The 23,151-nt window shown below is 47.8% G+C and overlaps 1 protein-coding gene across 3 annotated transcripts in view; it reads left to right on the forward strand.

Annotated features, from left to right (window-relative positions):
* The window catches only part of BPI (bactericidal permeability increasing protein), a 47,912-nt gene that overhangs the window by 19,824 nt on the left and 4,937 nt on the right, over positions 1-23,151 (forward strand). For all 3 annotated transcript variants that reach the window (XM_025000258.2, XM_025000257.2, NM_173895.2), the window contains 11 exon segments: positions 2,034-2,148; positions 3,434-3,562; positions 5,356-5,517; positions 6,968-7,031; positions 8,753-8,816; positions 10,250-10,341; positions 13,596-13,772; positions 14,780-14,839; positions 16,631-16,798; positions 17,851-17,918; positions 20,665-20,707. In XM_025000258.2, the coding sequence (XP_024856026.1) occupies positions 2,034-2,148; positions 3,434-3,562; positions 5,356-5,517; positions 6,968-7,031; positions 8,753-8,816; positions 10,250-10,341; positions 13,596-13,772; positions 14,780-14,839; positions 16,631-16,798; positions 17,851-17,918; positions 20,665-20,707 (1,142 nt within the window).

Genomic DNA, 23,151 nt, shown 5'->3' on the forward strand with positions numbered 1-23,151 from the left:
CAGGACACCTGTGAATCCCAGGGTTGCAGACGGAAGACTCCCCGTGAGCTAGGAGAAAGGATTATGCCCCTGCCCTGTACCCAGACCTGGGGTGCCTCTGGTTGCTTCCCGGGAGCAGAGACTTGGGCTCAGCCTTTAAGCCCAAACGTCTTCACATTCTGTCAGAGCAGCCTCAGTCCCTCCTTCTACTCACACCCCATTCAGCCACCAGTGAGTGTCCTGAGGTGCAGCATATCGGTTCAGGACCCTCATTACTGACACTATTCAGTGGCTCCCGAGTGCCTTCAGAAGGCGTCCTGGGCTTGGCATTAGAGACCCTTCGAGACCCAGCCCCTGCAGCTCCACAGATGGTGGCCATCCCACATTTTCATTTCTCTCTGGGCAGTGCCAGTCTGTGCTTGGTTTACTTTTGGACCCCCAGAAGGCCTGTCCCAGGGCATGGGCTCTGGGAACAGAAGGCCTGAATTCAGATGCTGCCTCCCTCACCTGTCAGCTGTGTGGTCACCTTTCTGAGTCTGTTTCCTTGTCTGTGAATTGGGAGGTGTAACAAGACCCACTGGGCTTCTTCCCTGGTGGCTCGGTTGGTAAAGACTTCCTGCAGTGTGGGAGACCCGGGTTCCAAATCAGTTCTTTTCAACAAGACCTACTACCCAGGACTGTTCAGATTCTCGTATGTTCAGTTACACGTATGTAACTTAATACATGCATGGAGCCCAGAACTGTGCCAGGAACAGAATAAGAACCTGATAAATGTTGTTGTTGTTACTATTATTATTACAATTGTTATTATTAGTATGCTTAACTGGCTCTTGGAAAAACGCAAATCCTAGGATCCATCATTTTACTGCTTACTCTTATCATTTAACATGTTTGCCATCTAACTGGTTCTCTGACGCTGTTAACCACATAATAAGAGATGGCAGAATTCCTGACCGTGGGGACATTCATTCATTTAGTCATCCATCAGGTATTAGGTTCTAGTCCCTGTGGTAAACGTGGCGGATGTCTGTGACATCCGTCCCTGGCCTTGGGCGGCTTATATCTAGTAGGGGAGAGAGATATTAATCGGAAAATCACATGAATAGTTGCATAATTACAAAAGGTAATGCGAGCTCCAAAAGAGATACCCACAGCATCGTGAGAATGATAACAAGCAGGATCGCACTCTTCTGATAGACCAGAGAAAGTTCCTAGAAGAAATGATGACTAGAAGCTGACCAGGTGAAGATGAGAGGAAAAGGTTTCCCAGGCAGTGGGAAAGGTGCAGGCAAAGATCCTGTGGCAAGAGAGTCCAAAACCCGGAGAGACCAGTATCTGTGAAGGCAGAGCACAGAGCAGATGATCAATAAACACCCATAGGATGCATGACTGGGTGTTTGAAGTGGGTGATATTTCAAACTAAGTGTTGGCAAACAATAGCCTGTAGGCCAAATCTGGGTCACCACGTTTTTGTATGGCCCAGGGACTAAGCATGGCTTTTACATTTTTAAATGGCTGGGAAAAAAATCAAAAGGAGAATCTGGTCTCAGGCCGTGTGAAAATGATGTGTGTGCTGTGTATGCTAAGTCACTTCAGTCTTCAGTGTCCAACTCTTTGCGACCCCATGGACTTCAGCTAGCCAGGCTCCTCTGTCCATGGGTTTCTCCAGGCAAGAATACTGGGGTGGGTAGCCGTGCCCTCCTCCAGAGGATCTTCCTGACCCAGGGATCGAACCCATGTCTCTCATGTGTCTTGCATTGGCAGGCGGGTTCTTTACCACTAGTGACACTGATGTGAAATTCAAATTTCATTTTCTATCAGTAAAGTTTTATTGTAACAAAGCCATACCTATTCATTGACTTACTGTCTATGGCTGCTTTTGTACAATAACATCTGAGCTGAGTGGTTGTGACGGAGACAGTAAGATCTAAAAAGCAGAAATTATTTATTATCGGGACATTGACAAGAGCCCTTAACTGACCTTTCCAATCCCATCGTCTCTGCTATGAACCAGCTACATGCCTCTGACCTCTGCCTCCTCTCTCTCCTCTCAGCCTGCCAGCAGGGAGTGCTTACTCTGCAGAAGGAATTGGAGAAGATAACAATTCCCAATTTCTCAGGAAACTTTAAGATAAAGTACCTCGGGAAAGGGCAATACAGCTTCTTCAGGTAAGCCCTGTCCTGCTCAGTCCTCCGTGTTCAGGACTGTCGTGTGTTGGGGCCACCAAGACGTAGATTCATAGAGCCACAAATTCCTAAACTAAGAGAGGTTAGAGGATCCCAAAGCTAATGTTCACATCATTCCGAGGGGATACAGTCCCCAAGCTGCGTGTGGAAGAAACCACCCAAACTGTCTTTCAGACACTCACTGTGACTCCCGAGGGGATGTCATAAATCCCCAAACTCTGTGCCAAGCCCTTATGTTAATTGGGATTAGGGGCAGAGGTGAGGTTTCTATGACAGAAAACCTAATCAGAAATGACCTTAACCAGAATGTAGGGGCTCAGAGGACTGAGATGTCCCTGGGATCATCTGGCTTCAGGTTCAGCTTGAGGAAGGCTCAAATATCACTGGACCCTGTTTTTCTCTTGCCATCTCTCAGCATCTCTTCCCTCTGGAAAGGCTAATTCTCGGGTAGGATGTCCCTACAAAGAGGCCATCAGCATCTTCTCAGCACTTCCAGCCCTATAGGAGGAAGGTACCATCTTCTTACCACTCAAGCAAAACTCCTAAGATTCACTCTGATTGGTCCATTTTAGGTCCATACACACTGCTGGACCAATCACTGTGGCCAGGGAATAGAAAACACGAATGAGCTTGTACTGAAGTCTCAAGCTCCACCCCCTGAAGATGACCTGTGAAGTCAACTTTCTTGGGAGCAGCATGGGCTAGATGTGGGGAAGAGTTCCTCCAAAGTAAAAATGGCAGTTCTGTTATCAACAAGAGAGGGATGTGGGTGCTGGGGAGAAAACCCATAAATGTCCTCTAACGAATTTTATGCACTCACTTAGCAGATATTTTTGAGCACCTACTATGTGTCTGATTCAGCAGGCTTTGCTATAGTACAATAGGGAAAAAAAGACAGACACATTCCATCCCTTACAGAACATGTAGTCAATGGAATTACATTTGTTATCTTCACTGATTATCACACACCCTGCAAGACAGAAGTTATTGTGCCCACTTTACAAATGAGGAAACTGAGACTCAGGATGATTAAGCGATGTGGCCAGGATCACACAAAAGTAAATTGAAGAGCAGGATTCAAATGCAGATTTGTCTGATTTTAAAGCCTAGCCACAGAGTTCCCAAGGCTGCTCTCATCATAACTTTTGGGCTCTCTTAAAATGGATGGGATAAAGGACCAGGCTGGAGGGGAATGAGTCTGCACTGACCATTGACTGAGTCCTTGTGGGGACCCCAAGGAGACTAACTGATTATTTCTTCCTTGCAGCATGGTTATTCAAGGATTCAATCTTCCCAATTCCCAGATAAGACCGTTGCCAGATAAGGGCCTTGATCTCTCTATCAGAGATGCCAGTATCAAGATCAGAGGAAAATGGAAGGCACGAAAGAATTTCATGTGAGTTTCCAAGCTTGTTGTTTGTTGAGTGTGGGGGTAAGCTCTTGGTGATACTTGGAAGAGAGGAGAGCCAAGATCTCAAGCATGCCGAATTTTTGCCTGGCCAAATACCATCTGCCCCCTCAGAGCTACTGGGAAAATTTTTCACAAAAGAAGTTTTAACATGCTGCTGCTGCTGCTGCTAAGTAGCTTCAGTCATGTCCGACTCTATGCAACCCCATAGACGGCAGCCCACCAGGCTCCCCCGTCCCTGGGATTTTCCAGGCAAGAGTACTGGAGTGGGGTGCCACTGCCTTCTCCGAAGTTTTAACATAACTCTTGGTTAATAGCTGAGCATGTTCCCACATCTCAATGCAGGACACCAGCAAGGCTGAGTTGGTACATATGGCTTAGGAGGGAAGGCTAAGTGGGACCTTTACTTTACCCCTTTATCAGTTAGCAATTGCTGTGTTACAAACCATCCCAAACTCAGTGACCTAAAGCAAGTCATATATCTTCACTTATGTATCTATGTGTTGGCTGGGGTTCCCTGCCATAGGTTGGCCTCAGCTAGGGGTGGCCCTGTTCAACATGTATCTCCTCGTCTTCCCTGGACCAATGAATGAGCTACACAGAGCATGTTCTTAGTGACAGCAGAGGTGCAAAAAGGGTAACCAGAAGCATACTAAGCCCTAGACTTTGAACTGGTCCATAGTCACTACTCATATACCATTGGCCAAAACAAGTCACGTGCCCAAGTCCAAAGTCAAGAACATGGAATTACACACGTATCCTCCCAAGACAGGCAATGGAGAGGGTATGGACGCAGGGAGGGTGAAAATTGGGGCCAATCATCCAAACCACAACTGTGAATCTAAATATTGGGCTCTCACTGCGGTGACTGTGCAGTGGTGACAGTGGCCCAGACTGACCTGTCACGTTAGCAACTTCTCCTTTGTGGGGAATCCAGGGAGCAAACAGACCCTTTGATGAGGATAGAGGCGTAAGTCTGCCCTTCGTTATAAGGACTGCTGATCTGGAATTCCCCACAATAAGCATTGCTTCATTTTTCTTTTTTTTTAGCTTTTTATTTTATATTAACAATGCTGTTATAGTTTCAGGTGGACAGCAAAGGGACTCAGCCATACATATACATGCATCCATTCTCCCCCAAACTTCCCTCCCATTCCAGGCTACCACATAACATTGAGAAGGGTTCCCTGTGTTATACAGCAGAGGGACTTGCTTAATTTTTCATGTGAGCTCTTTCACATCTATCATTTCACTTACTGATCATAAACAAATAAATAGCAATACTTCCTCATGTTATAGAAGAGTTGACAAATTACATTCACATCCACTGTCTTATCCCAAACTCATTTCAGGAGGGAGTAGTTATTAACCCCATTTAATGAACCAAGTCATTAATTAATTAAAGACACGTCCCTTCCCAAAACTCAGCTTTCTAGTGGCAAAACCAGTGTCCCACTGCTGGTCCAAGGTCTGAGTAAGGAAACTGAAGCTCAGAGAGGTTGAGAAACACTCCCCGTGCCACACAGCACAAGCAGAGGCTGAGGCAGTGGATAAGAGGAGGTTCTGCCAGGCAGACATGGCTTCAAACTTTGAGTTGGGATTCTGGTTCTTTCACTCAGCTGCTGTGTGACATTGGGCAAGCGGCCTTCCCTCTCTGAACTCCATCTCCTCATCCTGAGTGGGGATAATAGCAAAACCTACCTTCCAGCATTGGTGTGAAGTTTGACTGGCAGAGGGGAGAAAATGCTTGCTCCAAGTCTTGTCTTTGTGTTTCCCTTCAGCAAACTCGGTGGCAACTTTGACCTGAGTGTGGAGGGCATCTCTATTTTGGCGGGTCTGAATCTGGGCTATGATCCTGCCTCGGGCCACTCCACTGTTACCTGCTCCAGCTGCAGCAGTGGCATCAACACCGTCCGCATACACATCTCTGGCAGCAGCCTGGGGTATGACCTCCTGGGGCTGTGGATGGGAGGAGGGATGAATGTGTATGTGTGCTCAATCACTCAGTCATGTCCGACTCTTTGAGACCCTATGGACTGTAGCCCACCAGGCTCCTCTGTTCATGGGATTCTCCAGGCAAGAATACTGGAGTGGGTTGCCATTTCCTCCTCCAGGGGATCTTCCCGACTCAGGGATTGAACCCACATCTCCTGCACTGCAGGTGGATTCTTTACCACTGAGCCACCTGGGAAGTCCTGGGAGGAGGGACAGGATTATCCTAATCATTCTTGTATTCAAAAGCACATCCCAAATACCACTTCCATGTCAGCCTTGTCCAAAGGTCTCAGATGTAAGGAAGATACAAAGGTTCACAGATGGAACACCCCCTCCCTGCCTTGAAGGGTCCCTTGCTCATTCAATATTCATTCAGCAAACTTTTACTGAGCACTTATTATGCTGCAGGCTCTGCACTAAACACTTTCAGTGCACCAAGTTATTAATCCTTATCACAAGCCTGTAGGCATTCATCTCTCCATCCAACTAACAAATATCAACTAAGAAACTGCTGTGCATGAGGCTTGTTCATTGTGTTCAAGAAAAAGCAGTGGTCACTAAAAATCTGGCCTTGCTGACAGTGATTGGAGGGTTGATGGATGCCTAGCACTGTTCAGACATGAGCCTTATCCCATCCTGTCCACACAAAGACTCTACGAGGTTAGTCTATTATTACCCCACTTTCAGAGAAGAACATCAAGGCACAGAAAGAATAGGAAGTAGCCTGAGTTTTCATACCTAATGAGAATTGAGAAGCGATTCAATCCAGGACTCCCAGCCCCCAGATTCTTAGCCTCACAGTCCCGGTTCTCTTGAAGCTTCAGCCTGTGGGGAAGACAGACATTAATCAAATCATTGCATTAATGAATGGCTCACAAGGAATTACAAAAGGATATTAGAAGTAGGAAAAAGAGGTACAACGTGTGATGAACACATAGAACAGAAGGTTCTGACCTAGTCTGGCGGTTGCCCAGTTCTTTGATGAAATGACATTTGAATTGAGATGAAAAGAAGTAGAAGTTAATTAGACTGGGGACAGTGGGTGTTTTAAGCAGAGCGAACAGCGTGTGCAAAGGTCCTGTGGTGGGAGGAAGCAGAGGACACAGGAGGACATGGCCGAGCTGGGGCTGGAGGACAGAGAGAGAGGGAGTGGTGAGGAATGAGGCTGGGACGGGGCAGGGTTCCCGCTGTGCACCTGTGTAAGAAATAACCTCATGACCAGTCACTGAACACAGCAGAAGAAGGGTCTGATGGGGGTGTACAGAGTCGGAGCCCAGGGATGAGGGCGGTTAGGCCTCTTCAGGAGAGGGAGGAAGGCTTCCCAGATGAGGCAGCCTTCTGAACACAGCCTGGGGAGTACCTGGAAAGCCTCACGCCTGTCCCCACATGTCAATCCAGGTGGCTGATCCAACTCTTCCGCAAACGAATCGAGTCTTTGCTCCAAAAGTCCATGACCAGAAAGGTAGGAGGGGCTTAGAGTTTCAGCCCGCTCCCGTCAAAGTGGGTGGGGCCCGCGGTGGGTGGGGCCCGCGGTGTCCGCAAACCTCACGCATCGCGGGACACTTTGGCTCTCATCCAGACCTCTTCAGCAGTCCCCTACAGCCTTTAGGGAGCGCAAGTCCAGCTCTACAATGTGTCATGTCAATTTTCCTGGGAATCTAGCAAGAGACTAAGGTTCATGTCACGCACCCTCAGCAAACTGCCCCACACTTGAGTCACCTCTGCCTTCCCTGACGTCGTCCCTCCCTGCAGAGAAACTACTGTTCTTTCCTGCTGAACCCTCATATCCCTCCGGCCTCCTTTCTCATCCCCCACCCCAGAACCCCCTTGGTGGTGGTGCTGCTGCTGCTAAGTCGCTTCAGTCGTGTCCAACTCTGTGTGACCCCATAGACGGCAGCCCACCAGGCTCCTCCGTCCATGGGATACTCCAGGCAAGAGTACTGGTGTGGGTTGCCACTGCCTTCTCCAGTGCATGAAAGTGAAAGTGAAGTCTCTCAGTCATGTCCGACTCTTAGCGACCCCATGGACTGCAGCCTACCAGGCTCCTCTGTCCATGGGATTTTCCAGGCAAGAGTACTGGAGTGGGGTGCCATTGCCTTCTCCACCTTGGTGGTAAGCCCCACCCAGAAAACGTGCAGCTGATGAAGCTGCTAGACTAGAGTGTAGCCAAGCTATGTCCTGAGGCTGGAACTGGTATGAAGGACAGACAGACCAGTGTGTCCCCCCAGCTCTGCTTTCACTCTAACCCCCATCCCCTACAAGCCAACCTCTTCAGCTGAGAAAAGGGGTAGTTTCTTGAGCTAGCTTCCCATTAATAAACCATCAGCTTCCAGGAAACCCCAGAGCCTGTCTTCCAAGCCAAGTGAGCTTGGGTTTTCTCCAGAGGGTAGTGGGGAGCCATTGAAGGTATTAGGCAAGGGGATGACCTGGCCAGATCTGTGCTTTAGATCAATTAGTCTAGCTGCCGTGAGAATGGCTGGAGGGGCCAAGAGCAGGGCAGGAGTCTTGGGGAAACCAAGGAGGCTTGTGCAGTCTTCCAGATGGGAGACCTTGGTCTTCCAGTCAAAGACGCTGACAATGTGGGTAAGGAGATATCAACCATCTATCTGAAAGCACTCTGTCAAATATTAAGAGAAAAAAATACCCATGCATGGTGGTCAAAATGCACAGCATAGTAGATTATAAAATGGGTTTTAGAATCTGAGTAGGAAATAAAACGCAGATATGCATCTCATACAGTCATATGTGTGCTCAGTTGTTCAGTCATGTCCAACTCTTTATGACCCCATGGACCGTAGCCCGCCAGGCTCCTCTGTCCATGAGGTCTTCCAGGCAAGATAACTGGAGTGGGTTGCTACTTCCTTCTCCAGGGGATCTTCCCGACCCAGGGATAGAACCCACATCTCTTGTACCTCCTGCATTGGTAGACAGGTTCTTTGTCACTAGCACCACCTGGGAAGCCCCCATACAGTCATATACAGCTACTATTTCCAAGCTATATGTTGGACTCTGAGCTTCCTGGTGAAGCTTCCTCAGAAGCTCAAAGAGAAAAGGGAAGCTTGAGTAGCTACATGATTTTCAAGGAAACATTCAAGACAAGCAAAACCTGTCCAGATAATTATTCCTAAAGGACACTGTCCACTATGGGAAGCCTTCGCTGATTTTTTCTTTTATTCTCCCAAGATCTGCGAGGTGGTGACTAGTACCGTGTCCTCCAAGCTGCAGCCTTATTTCCAGACGCTGCCAGGTAAGAAATGGGCAAGGCTAAGAAGGCTGGGGTGGAAGGGGAGGGGGAACCTGGGGTAGAAGGGGGAAGGGGAAGTTGGGATAGAAGGGAGATAGGGAGAGTGTGATGGAGCCAGCAAGTTTCCTAGGCAGGCCAGGCTTGGGTGCGAATGAGTAGAGCAGGTTATTTTCAAATGGTAATTAGTATCAGATCCCTTGGGGCCAGGTCCTTGTAGCAGGTCTGGGAGTTAAATGGAAGAGAAACCCTACAAGGTTTCCCTACAAACAACAAGTACCCACAGCCCCCTGAAGCCAGAGATACATAGCTGATCTGAGATCTGAGGTTGGTCACTTGCCCTCTCAAGGACTCGGTTTCCATATCTTTAAAATGGACACAATCTTCTCTTTCCCCAAGTGCTCAGTAAATTGTGAAGGGTTGCAGAAGGTGCAGGAAGACCCATCTGGCCAAGTGTCAACATGTGTCATGTACCCAGCAGTAATGTTTCCTCTTGGCCTCCCAATGCCACACTGAGATCACTGTTTTCTGCCAAATTTACACCAGGAAACAGGAGCCATGACTTGCCCAAATTCACAGGGCCAGTAAGAAGCAGAAATATGATCCAAATTCAGGTTTTCCTACTCCAGAGCCTGTGCCCCAAACTTCTACCAGGGCTGCCTCCCCACAGAGCCTAATGTGGCCTGCACGTGGTACTTGTCCATTTCAGATACATTTCCTTCTTCCGGGCACTGTCCCAGCCCCTCCAGGTGCAGAGCTCATCCTGGGTGTATTCAACGCAGTTTCAGGGTCCCAGGTTTAGCCTCACTGGGCAGGAAAAAGATTTTGGTTTGAGTCCCAGCCTTGTCACTCACAAGCTTTGCCATCCAGGACTAATTACGTATTCTGAGACTCAGTTTATTCCCTCTAACATGGGAAAGCAGGGCTAAAGGAGAAACCAATATTCATTTAATCCTCATTGATTAATGCTGGAAACAAAGAAACCAATCAGACTTGAAGCCAGTTTGGGCTCTGCCTGGGATGTTATCACTGCAATAATGACTCTTTCTGGCTTTTGAGCCCCTACCATGTACAGGGCATCTGCAAAGTCGTTAGTACCCCATCCTACAAATGAAAACAAGTGGCTCAGAGGAAGTGAAAGGACTTGTCCAAGGTCACACAGAGTTCAATTGAAGCCCAAGTCATTCTGTTCCTTGACTCTGCTTTGGCCATGTCTCAGGGCTGTTGGAAGAAGGGAGGGAGCTGATGATTCTGGGAATGTGGGGTGTGGGCTCATTTTCCTTTGAGGGGCGCACAGGGAGGAGGGCTCCTTGGAGGCAGTGGGAATGGAATTAGCACTGCAGGTCTGTATTTAACTTTAGGAGATGCTGAGTCTGCATCCCAGGCTCCAAAGATGCTGCCATGGGGAGCCAGCTCATGGTCCATCTTCTTTCCCCTAGTGACAACCAAACTAGACAAAGTGGCTGGGGTCGATTACTCACTGGTGGCACCTCCAAGAGCCACAGCCAATAACCTGGATTGGCTGCTGAAGGTGAGACTCATATCAAGAATCATACACCCTCACGCCTTTGCCTCAGAACCCCCACACCTGGCGGCTTCCCATCGTCCTTGGAAACAAATCTTACAATGACCCCACCCCCTTCCTATCCATCCTCACCACTCTCCCCAGTCCACCTTCCATGCCTTCTCCTGGCTCCAATCACACTGACCTTCCTGCTAGTCCTGAAATGCACCATGACTGCTGCCTCCCCAGGACCTTTGCACTTGTTGCTCCTTCTAGCCAGGAGGCTCTCACCCAGATATCGACAGCAGCTCTCTCTTCCCTCCTTCAAGTCTTTGCTCAAGTATCCTCTCCCTAGAGAAGCCCTCCCAGACCAGCATTGCTAAAACAGTACCCTCCTCTTCCCCTATATCCTGCTTTATTTTTCTCAGCCGCACTTATTACTCATGTACACACACCGCAGTCACAAGCCTGTCTCCCTCAATACGATGAAAGAGAAGGGGCTGTGATTGTTTTGTTCTTTACCATACACAGCACCTAGAACTATGCTTGGCGTGTAATAACTGTTCTGTAAATGTGTATTGGATGGATGGATGGTTAGATGGTTGGATGGATGGATGGATGGAGTGAGTGAGTTTCATTTCACGCCACTTTCCCTCTCACTCTGTACCCTCCAATCAGGCTCACTGGCCTTGTACCTCCTCAACACTTCCAGCTAATTTCCACCTTAGGGCCTTCATCCTGTCCATTCCCTCTGCTTGGACTCCCCTCTCCTCCTTCCCCTCCTCTTCCCAGCCATCTTCTCCTTATCCTCCAGTGGGTCTGGGCTGGGATGTCACTCCCTAAGCAGCCGTCCCCCATCTCAGCTGGAATAAGTCCCACTTTCTGAATCCCCTCCGGATGTACCTCAATCCCTCCACAAGGGGTGTGTCTGTTTACTATTTTTGCTTGTTTTCTCTAAAACACATTTAAAGTCTGGAAGAAAATGTAGAAACCACATAGGAGCAGAAGAAATAAATAGGGAGGAAAGAAGGGGAGAAGGAAAGAGAAATTACCCTAATAATATGACTGAGGCCTGTATGTTGACACACAAATTACACTTCTCCAACCGCCAATCCTTTCCTCTGCTTAGACACAGAAAATCACACACACACATGCACACATGTAAAAGAGGCAGAAACAAAAATACACACATGTAGGCCTGGAAACAAATACACACAGAAACAACATATATAAACATATATATGTATACAAGTCATGTTTTACAACTTTTAAAACCAGAATGGTGCAAGGCATACATCCATCAGTGAAATGTCCTCCCCTAGTCCCTTCACTGGCTCTTGGGTCTTTCAGTGGATAGCTTGTGATAAGCTACGTAGACAGTGCCCCCTCTTGGGATGTCTGGGCTCTTTCCCTTTTTTCCACAAGTGTAACCAGAACTGCCATGAGTATCCTTGTAGCTGTGTCTCTGCCCATCTTTGATTACTTTCTGGAAGTGAAATTGCTGGACCAAATAGCATACTTGTAAAAAAAATCTAAGTGATAAGATGGAACAAAGGATTAAAACAATACCTGATTATCCCTAGCGAATGAGAATGTCCTGTTTACTGCCCCCCCCCCACCCCCACTCGGGGCTCCTGCCCAGAGGTGATAGCTGTCAGCCATGGCAGGTATTAATCTGGTCCTGAGCATTCATATACACTTACACGAAAGCCCATCTAGTTTTACTGAGAATCTGTTTGCATTGTTCTTCACTTTCTTTTCTCACCTAGTGATATATATTAGAGATGGTTCCTGGCTGGTACATAAGTCCACCCGTTATTTTTATTTTTTGTCTTTTTTGCAGCTATTTTTAAGAGTTGCTTATGATATTTACTCTATAAGATGGGTGTCGTGGTCATTAACGGCAAATAATGATCCAAAAGTACAGAGAATATTACACATTATCACATACCCACTACCCAGATTTTAGAAGTGTTACTACTTTGTCGTATTTACCTTTAATATTTCTTGAGATGAAATACTGTAGAAGTAAATAGCTGAGGCCCCCTTGGGGACCCTCTACCCCGCAGGGAATCACGTGGATGATGTCCCTGTGTGTCCTCGCCTGACTTTTTATACTTTTGCTATCTATCTCTGGTGTCAATAATTCTTATATAGTATGTTTTCTAGGCCTTTAATTTTACATAAATGGCTTCCGTCATAGCTCAGTCGGTAAAGAATCTGCGTGCAATGCAGGAGACCCGGGTTCAATCCCTGGGTCGGGAAGATTCCCTGGAGAAGGAAATGGCAACCCACTCCAATATTCTTGCCTGGAGAATCCCATGGACAGAGAAGCCTGGTGGATTATAGTACATGGGGTCACAAAGAGCCAGACACGACTTAGTGACTAAAGCACAATTTACATAAATGGTATTCTAACATATGTATCCATCGACAATTTGCTATTTTATAACGCAACATTATTGTTTTTCAGCTAAGTGAATGATCTGTTTTTTGCAATGCGTAGCCAAATTGCTCTTCAGAAATGTAAACATATTCCCCAGGAGCCCATGAATACTCTCACCAAAAACTGGATAGTGTCAGTTTAAAATACACACACGTTTAAAACAATTTACCTCTCTCTTGAATATTTTGCTAATTTGATAAGTGAAAACAAAATGAATTCTCCTTGTTCTTTTAGGAGAATTTCTGCACTTATTTGCAAGGTTGAGGCAGAGACCATGGCATGGTTAGGAATGTGCTTGCCAGAATCCAGATGTCTGGGTTCAATCACTGACTCTGGCACTCACCCTTTTAAGTGAGCTTGGGCAAGCCACTTCACCTTCCCAAGCCTCAGAGTGTGTTTGTGTGCTCACTCACTCAGTTGTGTCCAATTCTTTGTGACCTCGTGGACTGTAGCTCACCAGACTCCTCCATGGAATTTTCCGGGCAAGAATACTGGAGTGGGTTGCCATTTCCTTCTCCAGGGGAATCTTCCCAACCCAGGAATCAAACCTGCATCTCCTGCATTGGCAGGCAGATTCGTTACCACTGAGCCACCTGGGAAACCAGCATCCTGTCTTGTAAAATGCGGGTGATCTCGTCTACCACACAGCCTTGGTGGAGAAGCACTTAGAAATTAGCACAAGGAGGCATGCAATGCTGTTGTTAGTCTCAGGCCATGGCTTTCTCCTCTGTGAATCCATGATTAGTATCCTTAGCGCATTTTTTTCCTGGAATGGAGACATTGAATTGTAATTCTTGAAGGATGCCCAGGCTCACTCTACTGCCTCTGCCCGCAGGGGGAGTTTTTCAGTCTGGCCCACCGCAGCCCCCCGCCCTTTGCCCCGCCAGCGCTGGCCTTTCCCTCAGACCACGATCGCATGGTGTACCTGGGCATCTCTGAGTATTTTTTCAACACGGCCGGGTTCGTGTATCAGAAGGCTGGAGCCCTGAATCTGACCCTCAGAGACGACATGGTAAGGCCAAATGGGAGTGAATGTGGGAAGAGAGTGCAGTAGATGGTCTGGTTATGAGTCTTGGTTCACAGCCAGGAACATCGAGTTCTGAACTCTGGAGTCAGCCAGACCTGAGTTCAAACCCCAGATCCCCTCTTTTCCATCCTGGTGACCTTAGGTTGGTTATTCAGCCTCTAAGAACCTCATCTGTAAAACACCAATAATAGTATCTTCCTCCAAAGGGTGTAAGGAAGGTTGAATGAGATATGATTACTTGGCAGCCCCAGCACAGGCTTATGAGTGTGGAGGAAGTCCCCTGCATCCTAATGATAACAGCTAACATTGACCGTGTCCCTGCTGTGTGTCTGTCCGTAATCCAGTCTTACCATCATATCAACATTATGGTCATCATCCTCCATGACTTTGTCTCCGTATCTGTGGCTGAGTCCTGCTCTGGGCCTCGGTTTGCCCATCTATAGAATGAGCAAATGACCATCCTCCCCAGAGTCTAGGGGCAACAGGACCCACCCTGCTCACCAGCCACACGGGGTTCCTCCTCTGCTGCTCTCAGAAGAGATGCCAGATCCTCCCCCTCTGGAGAGGCATCAAAGAGATGCTGAGCCCTGACTCGTCCCCCTGTGGAGATAAACAAAGACCATCCCAATGAGAACTCTTACCTTTGGCAGACTCAAAGGCATACGGTGGGGGGGGCAAGGGGTGGGAACGCTTTATATTAAATAAAGGGAAAGGGCTGGGTAGGCTCTTACAGAGGTTGTTGGTGTGGGCAAGCTGGAGGCGGGACTAACAGAAGCCAGACATCTTATGTGATTGGTTTGAAAAGCATATTTGATTTTTCCAGTGTTAGGGAAGCTGGCAGTCACTGACCATTCTGGGTCAGCATTCTTCGGTCATACGTGATCTGGCCACGGTTTGTTTATGTATTCATTCTCTCACCCCTCATATAGAATTTGCCCCCCAATCTATAACATAATCTTCCAAGATCCTTTTCTCTTCCTCCCTCGCTACAGATTCCAAAGGAATCCAAGTTCCGCCTGACAACCAAATTCTTTGGAATCCTGATACCCCAGGTGAGAAAGGACTTGTTCCCCTTTAGTCATCTTGCGAGGAGGCCTGGGGGGAGCTGAGAACAGCTCTGCTGAGAGCTGCCCCTGTCCAGATCAAGAGGCAACCCAGCCTGAGCCTGTGGACACAGCTTTGTGCAGCTCATCCTCAGTGCGGAGAAAGGCCCCAAGCACTCATGTGACCAGGTGTGAGTAGATCCTGAGGGCGCATCCATTCAACAAATAGTTTCTGAGTGCCCACTGCATTTCTGGGGCCCTGTGCAGGGCATCCAGCAAAACAGATCATATCCCAGCCCTCCTGGAGCTCCCGTCCAGTGGAGAGAGAGAAAATTATTGTTCAGACACCCAAAACAATAAAGAAAACAGACTGTGATAAGTGAAAATTGTGTCATATTGTGTCATATTCTTTGCAACTCCATGGATTGTAGCCCTCCAGGCTTCTCTGTCCATGAGATTTCCCAGGCAAGACTACTGGAGCGGGTTGCCATTTCCTCTTCCAGGGGATCTTCCCAATCTAGGGATCAAACCTGTGTCTCCTGCAGCTCCTGCTTTGGCAGACAGATTCTCTACCGCGGAGCCACCTGGAATGCCCACGCTGGGGGTTAGGACTTAAGTATATGAATTTGCTGAGCAGGCGGGACACAAACATTCAGTCCATAATAGCCTCTTTAATGGTGAACTTCCAGAAATTTATATATAGGCAGTACTGGTGTGGAGGAGCTGCAACGAGTAGAGGGATCAGGGAAAGAGAAAGGGAAACTTAATTTGCATAGCAATTGCATTCTTTTTACTCAGACTGTGAGTTTACCTGGAGGAGGACTGCAGGCTAGCTGAGATGGGGGTGTTGTCAAAGCTCTCCTTTGATCCTCCTTGAACCCACCACTGCTCTCTAGACTTGAAGGAAGGGAAAGAGCCAAGCTAAGGAGGAATACAGGATCAACACTCAGGGAGAGGGAACAGAGAATGCAAGGAGTTTTAGACAGAAAGAGAGTAGAGCGCAATTTTTTTAGTTAATTTCAGGATACTTTTATTCCATCCAAAAAGATGTTTTGAATTATAAATCTCTTCCTGGGATCTATCTGGGTTTGAACTCTGGTCCTTACTTACTAGTTTTATGTTCCTGAGCATGTTCTGCCTGTATCTCAGTATTCTCATACATAAAATGCAGTAATAACAACTTCACCTCATAAAGCTGCGATTGATTAATTGAGTTGATGTATACAAGGACAGCAAGTCACATTTGAGGAAAAGAAGTCCCTTGTGGGTGGAGTTAGAGGGCAAGTGGTAGAAGCGATGGAGGGGGTGGGCATGGGGTGAGGCTGGCAGGGTGCCAGGTGCTGAATTATACAGTCTTTACAATTTATTCCGAAAGCAATGGGGAGGCTTCCCTGGTGACTCAGTGGCAAAGAATCTGCCTGCCAATGGAAGAGACACAGGTTCAGTGATCCCTGATCTGAGAAGACCCTACACGCCACGGAGCAGCTCAGTCCGTGCGCCACAACTATTGAGCCTGTGCTGTCGAGCCAGGGAGCCACAGTACTGAAGCCCGTGTGCCCTTGAGCCTGTGCTCTGCAACAGAGAAGCCACTGTAATGAGAAGCCTGTGCATCACAAAGAGGAGTAGCCCCGACTCACCACAACCAGAGGAGAGTAGTTCGTGCAGCATTGAAGATGCAGCACTGCCAAAAAACAACAGTGGGAAGACATTGGAAGTGCTTCTGCAGGACCAGGACAAGATAGGATTTAGACACTTTTTAATCAATGGCCTCTTTTGTTGGTCGTCCCCTGTGGGTTGCAGGTGGCCAAGATGTTCCCTGACATGCAGATGCAGCTCTTCATCTGGGCCTCTTTGCCTCCGAAACTCACCATGAAGCCCAGCGGCCTTGACCTCATCTTTGTCCTGGACACCCAGGCCTTTGCCATCCTCCCAAACTCCTCCTTGGACCCCCTCTTCCTGCTTGAGATGGTAAGCTGATCCCAGGTCTGAGCAGACAGGCAGCCCTGGACAGGGCTCAGAGCACTGCCCTGAGAGCCAGGGGGACTGGCGTAAAGCCTACCCAGACTCAAACCTGCATTGTGTGTGTCCAGAGCCACTATCTTCTGATTTCTTCATTCATTCCATTATTCATTCTGTGGTTGGCTTGAAATAGGTATACTATTTCCAATCTGTTCATGCATATCTTTGGCCATTCAATTATGCACCTGTGGGTTTGTTCATTCATTTATTTAGTCATTCAATTATTCATTCAACTGCTAACTTGAAATCTACTGTATCTTTGCTGGTTCATACATGCATTTATTCCATTATTCATTTATTATATCTTTGTTCAATGGATCATTCCTTTGTGTATTTGTTCATTCATTCATTAATCATGTATTCATCCATGCCTATCTTTATTTATTCCTTCCTTTGTGCATTTAATCCTTCACTTATTTAAGTTTTCATCCCATGGTTGACTTGTACATTCATTCATCTGATCACTCTGTCACTCCACAAATATTGGTGACACCCACTCTGGCTACTGGAGGTGAGGGCCAGACTCTCCCCAACAGCAGGTACTCAGGTCTGTCCAGCCTCAAGTTGAGACCCATTTTCCTCACTTTGCAGATTCAGTGGGTTCTGAGGGGGTCGCCCAAGGTCACACAGACAGTGGACAGGAAAGCTGAGGTTGGGAACCTCATTTGTTGAATGACTCAATGAATGAATGTGAAATAGAGCTGGCCTGGACACCTACCTCACAGCCTGTCTCCTACAGCCCATGGGAGTGGCCTGCGAATCTGAACTGGTCCCAGAAGCAAGGGGAGAAAAATGGTAATTGTTTGACAGTCCAGGACTCATAACAAGCACAAAGTTGAATAAAGGAAGACTCCTCCCTTCTGTGGGTTCTGTGGGTCTGACCCAGCAATGTGGGCTCTTCTGCTGGGTCTTCGTGAAGCAGACCTTCTGGTCTTAGAGGCTTTGCAGAGCCCCAGGATTCTGGGTCAGTGGACTTCACTCCCTGGCTTGTTGCTTTGCAGAACTTGAACCTTTCTGTGGTTGTTGGTGCCAAGTCCGACAGACTTATTGGAGAGCTCAGATTGGACAAGTAAGTTGGGCGATGGGCATGGGAGGAGGGGACTGCCCATCCATTCTTTTTTTGGCTTTGTTGCTGCGAGTGTGCTTTCTCTAATTGCGGCAAGCATGGGCTACTCTCTAGTTGCGGTGTTCGGGCTTCTCTTGTTGGGAGCACAGACTCTAGGGCATGTGAATCAGTAGTTGTGGCTCGAGCTCAGGCTCAGTAGTTGTCCCATGGCATGTGGAATCTCCCTGGACCAGGGATCGAACTCATGTCCCCTGCATTGGCAGACAGATTCTTATCCACTGGACCACTGGGGAAGTCCTTCCCATCCAATCTTGGTGCCTGTGAGTTCACAATGACCTTACCAAGTTCCAAGCTTTCGTGTTCATTCATCCCATTTAAACCTCAGACAGAGCACAGTACGTACAATATCCCCATTTTGCAGATAGTGAAACTGGTGCTCAAAGATGAAGTGACCCACCCAAGACCACCCGTCATAGGGTGATCAGCCATCTCGGCTTGTCTGCAGTGACCCAGCTTTAGCACTGAAACCCCCGCATCCCAGGTCACGCCCCTATCCTAGTCCATTCATGACTGGGCAGTGCCAGTTGATAAATCTGCTCCAGCCTCCAGCCACCCCACGTCCCTGGGACATTTGGAAACCCACTTCAACTTCTTCACACCCCATCCTTGGGGCTTCATCAGCCACTTCCTGCCAGGAGACTCTGGAACCCGTGCCTGGGTTTGAATCCCAGCAGAGGAGGTGGGGGTTAGGAACATGGGCTCGGAGGCTGAGGCGGCTGCCTTTCAAGTGCGGCTCACCTTTGGCAAGCACAGAACTCTTCAGACTTCAGCCGTTTTCCCTGGCTGGTAAAATAAGCCCAATTACTACTGTTCTTTGCCAGCCGTAATCATTGTATTAATATGTGTTGTGATGTTTAGAACGCTTTGAAGGATATAATAAGTGCTCAACAAGCAAGAGGAAGAGAGAAAGACAGAGGGGCACACAGAAGAGCAATACAGAAATGGGGGAGAGACAGAAAGAGATGGGGAAACACAGAGAGAAGTAAGGCAGGGAGAGACACTGAGAAAGAAAGTAGAGCAAGACAGACAGATGCATGCAGAGACACAGTAATAGGGAGACCGTCAGAGAGACAGAAAGACACCAAAGGAGGCAAGAGGGAAAGAGAGGGAGACGAGCAGAGCAGACGTGATGACCCCCGAATTCCAACCTGGCGTCTACCTCTTCTTCACTTTCACTCTGCTTAAATTGAGTCTTGACCCACATTCCTGTCTGTTTCTGCCTTCTCTCTGGCACAGAGCTGTCCTTCTTAACCTTGAGCTTGGCTCCAGAGGTTTGCATGCTGCTTATTTCTCCTGGCATCATTTTGACAAGTGTTACTGCTTTGGAAACATGTGGATTTCATTTTCCTGGAAACACCTGTGGGCCTCTCAAGTGGAGGAGCTGGAGAAAATACAGCTGGGTGATGGCTGAGCACAGACTTCCTAAAATATACAGGAATAGGGAGTGGTAAGACTCCACAGGGCAAGAGTTTTCAAGCTTTGCAGGGTACTGGAGACAACAGAAGCTTTGGCATCAGGGAGACCTGGTTGAAATTCTACTTGGCTGATTGTTAACTGCGTGCCCTTGGGCAGATTGCTTGTCTTCTCTGATTGTCAAGGACATCATCTGTAAAATGGGAGTGTGATGGCCCTTGCCTCTTGGGTGTTACAGGAATTCAGTAGGATATAGCATCCAACATAGTGAATAAAAGGGATTCATTAAATAGCCATTTATTTACCTTTCTCCTGGATCATTGTTAAGATGTCATGAAGTCCATAAATAGGGGATTTTATTTTTATTTAACTTTACAATATTGTATTGGTTTTGCCATATATCAAAATGAATCCGCCACAGGTATACATGTGTTCCCTATCCTGAACCCTCCTCCCTCTCCCCTCCCCATACCATCCCTCTGGGTCGTCCCAGTGCACCAGCCCCAAGCATCCAGTATTGTGCATCGAACCTGGACTGGCGACTCGTTTCAGGGGATTGTTTATGGGCTCAAATTATTCAAAGTCTGAGGGTTTCAGACACAGGTAGATCCAGGTGCTCCAATGATATCCTTAGGGCTCTGACTCTCTTCTTGGCTCTGCTCTCCCCCATACTGGCTTCATTTCCCAGCAGGCTGTCACCGAGTGGTGGCAAAAATGGTCACCAGCTAATTTTGCTGGAGAAAAGAGAATACCTCACTCCCAATATTTCCAGCAGAAGTCCTTGGACCAGCATGGGTTAGTGGTCAATTCTCAAAGCAATCACCATGGCAGCGGAGGTAGACTCTGCCCTTTGGCCAGCCCACCCCAGAACCCAGAATTAACAATGTAGGGAACAGATGACTGTCCCAAAGAAAAAATCAGGGAGCTGTCACCAGAGGAAGGAGGAATGGATACAGGATGGGAAGAGCGGACAACACCCACCAGTGAGTGTCCCTTCTCCTCAATGCTGTGCTAAGTTGCTTCGGTTGTGTCTGACTCTGTCAACCCAGGGTCCTCTGTCAGGAGATTCTCCAGGCAAGAATCCTGGAGTGGGTTGCCATGCCCTCCTCCAGGGGATCTTCCCAACCCAGGGATCAAACCTATCTCTTATGTCTCCTGCACTGGCACACAGGTTCTTTACCACTAGCGCCATCTGGGAAGCCCTTCTCCCCAGTAATTGAATTCTAATATGGGTCAGGCAAATGGTGGTCTCAACTTTCCCCTCCCCTTCTCACAGGCTGCTCCTGGAACTGAAGCACTCAGACATCGGCCCCTTCTCGGTGAGTCTGAGGCCCTTGGTGGCTCCTTCCTTCCTCTGATCTTGAGATAACTGTCCTGAGGGCCACCTGGGCTCATAACATCATTTCAACAGACTACTGATTAGTTTGCATATAATTTGCATGTGAAATAATGAGGGGAGGAGCACTGTGGGTTTTGTGTACAACTGCCTTCCATGTCTCTATGACCAAGTAGAGACAAGTACATTTGGAGATGTAGCATCATAAAAGATATATACTGTCATACTGCCTTTGAGCAAAGTGGGATAGTCTAGGGTTTTGTCACAATGAATTGTGTGATGAAATCTTTATTTCCTCTTGAACAGCTTAACTGAATACAGTAGTCCCCCTTATTCACAGCAGATATATTCCAAGACCTTGGGGTTGCTTGAAACCACAGATAGAAGGGAACTCTACATATACTATGCTTTTTCCTATACTAAGGAAACACAGGAGATAGGGTGCTGACCTCTGGGTTGGGAAGATCCCCTGGAGGAGGAAATGGCAACCCACTCCAGTATTCTTGCCTGGGAAATTCCATGGACAGAGGACCAGGTGGGTTACAGTCCATAGGGTCACAAAGAATCGGACATGACTGAGCACGTGCACGCACACACACACACACACACACAATTGCAGGCACAGAGACCTGAGCTAGAATTGCAGCTCCAAACCTACTAACTATGGGCCCTGAGCAAGTCACTTCCACTTAACAAATTTCATACCTTCCCTACAAATCAAGGATAATAATTTCTGCCTGAGTTAGTGCAGTGAGTTTTAAATGGGATTAACTGTACACAATCAGGTACAGAGAATCTGCTCAACAGATGTGTGTTGAATGAACAAGTGAATTACCTTCTTGAGTACCTACTATGTGGCAGGCCCTGTTCCACAGATGGGGATGTGCTGATGAGTTAGACAAGAAAACAACTCCTCTAGAGCTTCCATTGTAGGGGAGAAACAGACAATGAGAAATGAAGATCATTTTGGTCAAGATCAATGCTTTGAAAAACTAAGTGGAGGTGGGGTAGAAAGTGATGGGGCAGGTTAACGGTTAGAGCCTGTGATCAGCAGAAGCCTCTCTGGGGAGGTGATATTTGGGCTGAAGGAGCCCACAAGGTGAAGGTGTGGCAGGCAGAGGGAGCAGCATGAGCGAAGGCCCTGTGGTGAACCGCTTGGCTTGTTCGGGCAGTGGGGGCAAGCAGTGTGGCTAGAGAAACAAGATGAGGAGTTGGGGGCAGAGAGAGGCAGGCGGGCAGGCAGGGGTGGGCCCACCCTGAGCCTTCTAGGCTAGAGTAGCTTGTGTTCAGAGGGCAGTGAGAAGCCAGCGAACTGTTTCATGCAGGGAGGGACATGATCCATTTCCACTTTATAAAAGATGCCCCTGCAGAAATGAGGGGAATGGACTATGGGGGATGAGTCAGAGCATAAGGATCCTTGCCTTGGGGAGGCTGGTGCATTGTCCACGTGAGAGATGATGGAGGCTGGGACAAGGCCAGGAAGGAAGAGAAAGATGGCAGATGGGAGACAAACTTTGGAAGCAGAATTAGAACTTGGTGAGAGATTTTCTGTGCATGGTGCGGGGGAAAGGCAATGAAGAATGACTCCCAGATTTTTGACTTGAGCAGCTAAGTGAATGAACAGCAGGGCAGATGGGAGGGAGATGACAGGTATCTCGCCAGCCCACAGAGATGATTCCACTACATGGAATCATTGTCATCAAATAGACTCACCACTGGGAGTTCCCAGGCGGTCCGTCCAGTGGTTACAGCTTCACCTTCCAATACAGGGGATGCGGGTTCAGTTTCTGGTCGGGGAGCTAAGATCTCAGGTGCCTCACAGCCAAAACAAAACAGAACAAAATATAAAGCAGAAGCAATATTGTAACGAATCCAATAAAGGCCTTAAAAATGGTCCACATCCCCCCAAAATCTATTTTTAAAAACAGGAGGTTCACTGCTCCTTCTCCTCCTACCATACCTTCTGGCCCTGATGGGGAGCTGCCCTTGTAAACAGCAGGTCAGATGCTCTTCAACAGCTGACCTGAATGAGCCTTGCTCTTGTGACTTCCACTGTTGCTGTTATTTAGTTGCTAAGTCCTGTCCGCTGAGTCCTGTTTGACTCTAAGCGACCCCACCAGGCTGCTCTGTCTATGGGATTTTCCAGGCAACAATACTGGAGTGGGTTATTTCCTTCTCTATTAAAAGATGCTAATTCTGCCCACAGTGTCTTACTGCTCATGGCCGGAATCTGCCAGAGAGCCTCTTGCCAAACCTCTGGAGAATATTTCCTTAGATCTCTGAAATGCAGCCCCATCACCCAACCCTAAAGTCAGTCCCAACATCCCCTCCAAATCCGATGGAAATCCAGCCAGCCGTTCCCATCTGATAAGATTACAACAAACAGAAAGACCCAAAGCAACCTCATTGTATTTTCATGGATTTACT

The sequence above is a fragment of the Bos taurus genome, chromosome 13 (genome assembly GCF_002263795.3).
Source record: "Bos taurus isolate L1 Dominette 01449 registration number 42190680 breed Hereford chromosome 13, ARS-UCD2.0, whole genome shotgun sequence".
In the NCBI taxonomy this organism is placed as follows: domain Eukaryota; kingdom Metazoa; phylum Chordata; class Mammalia; order Artiodactyla; family Bovidae; genus Bos; species Bos taurus.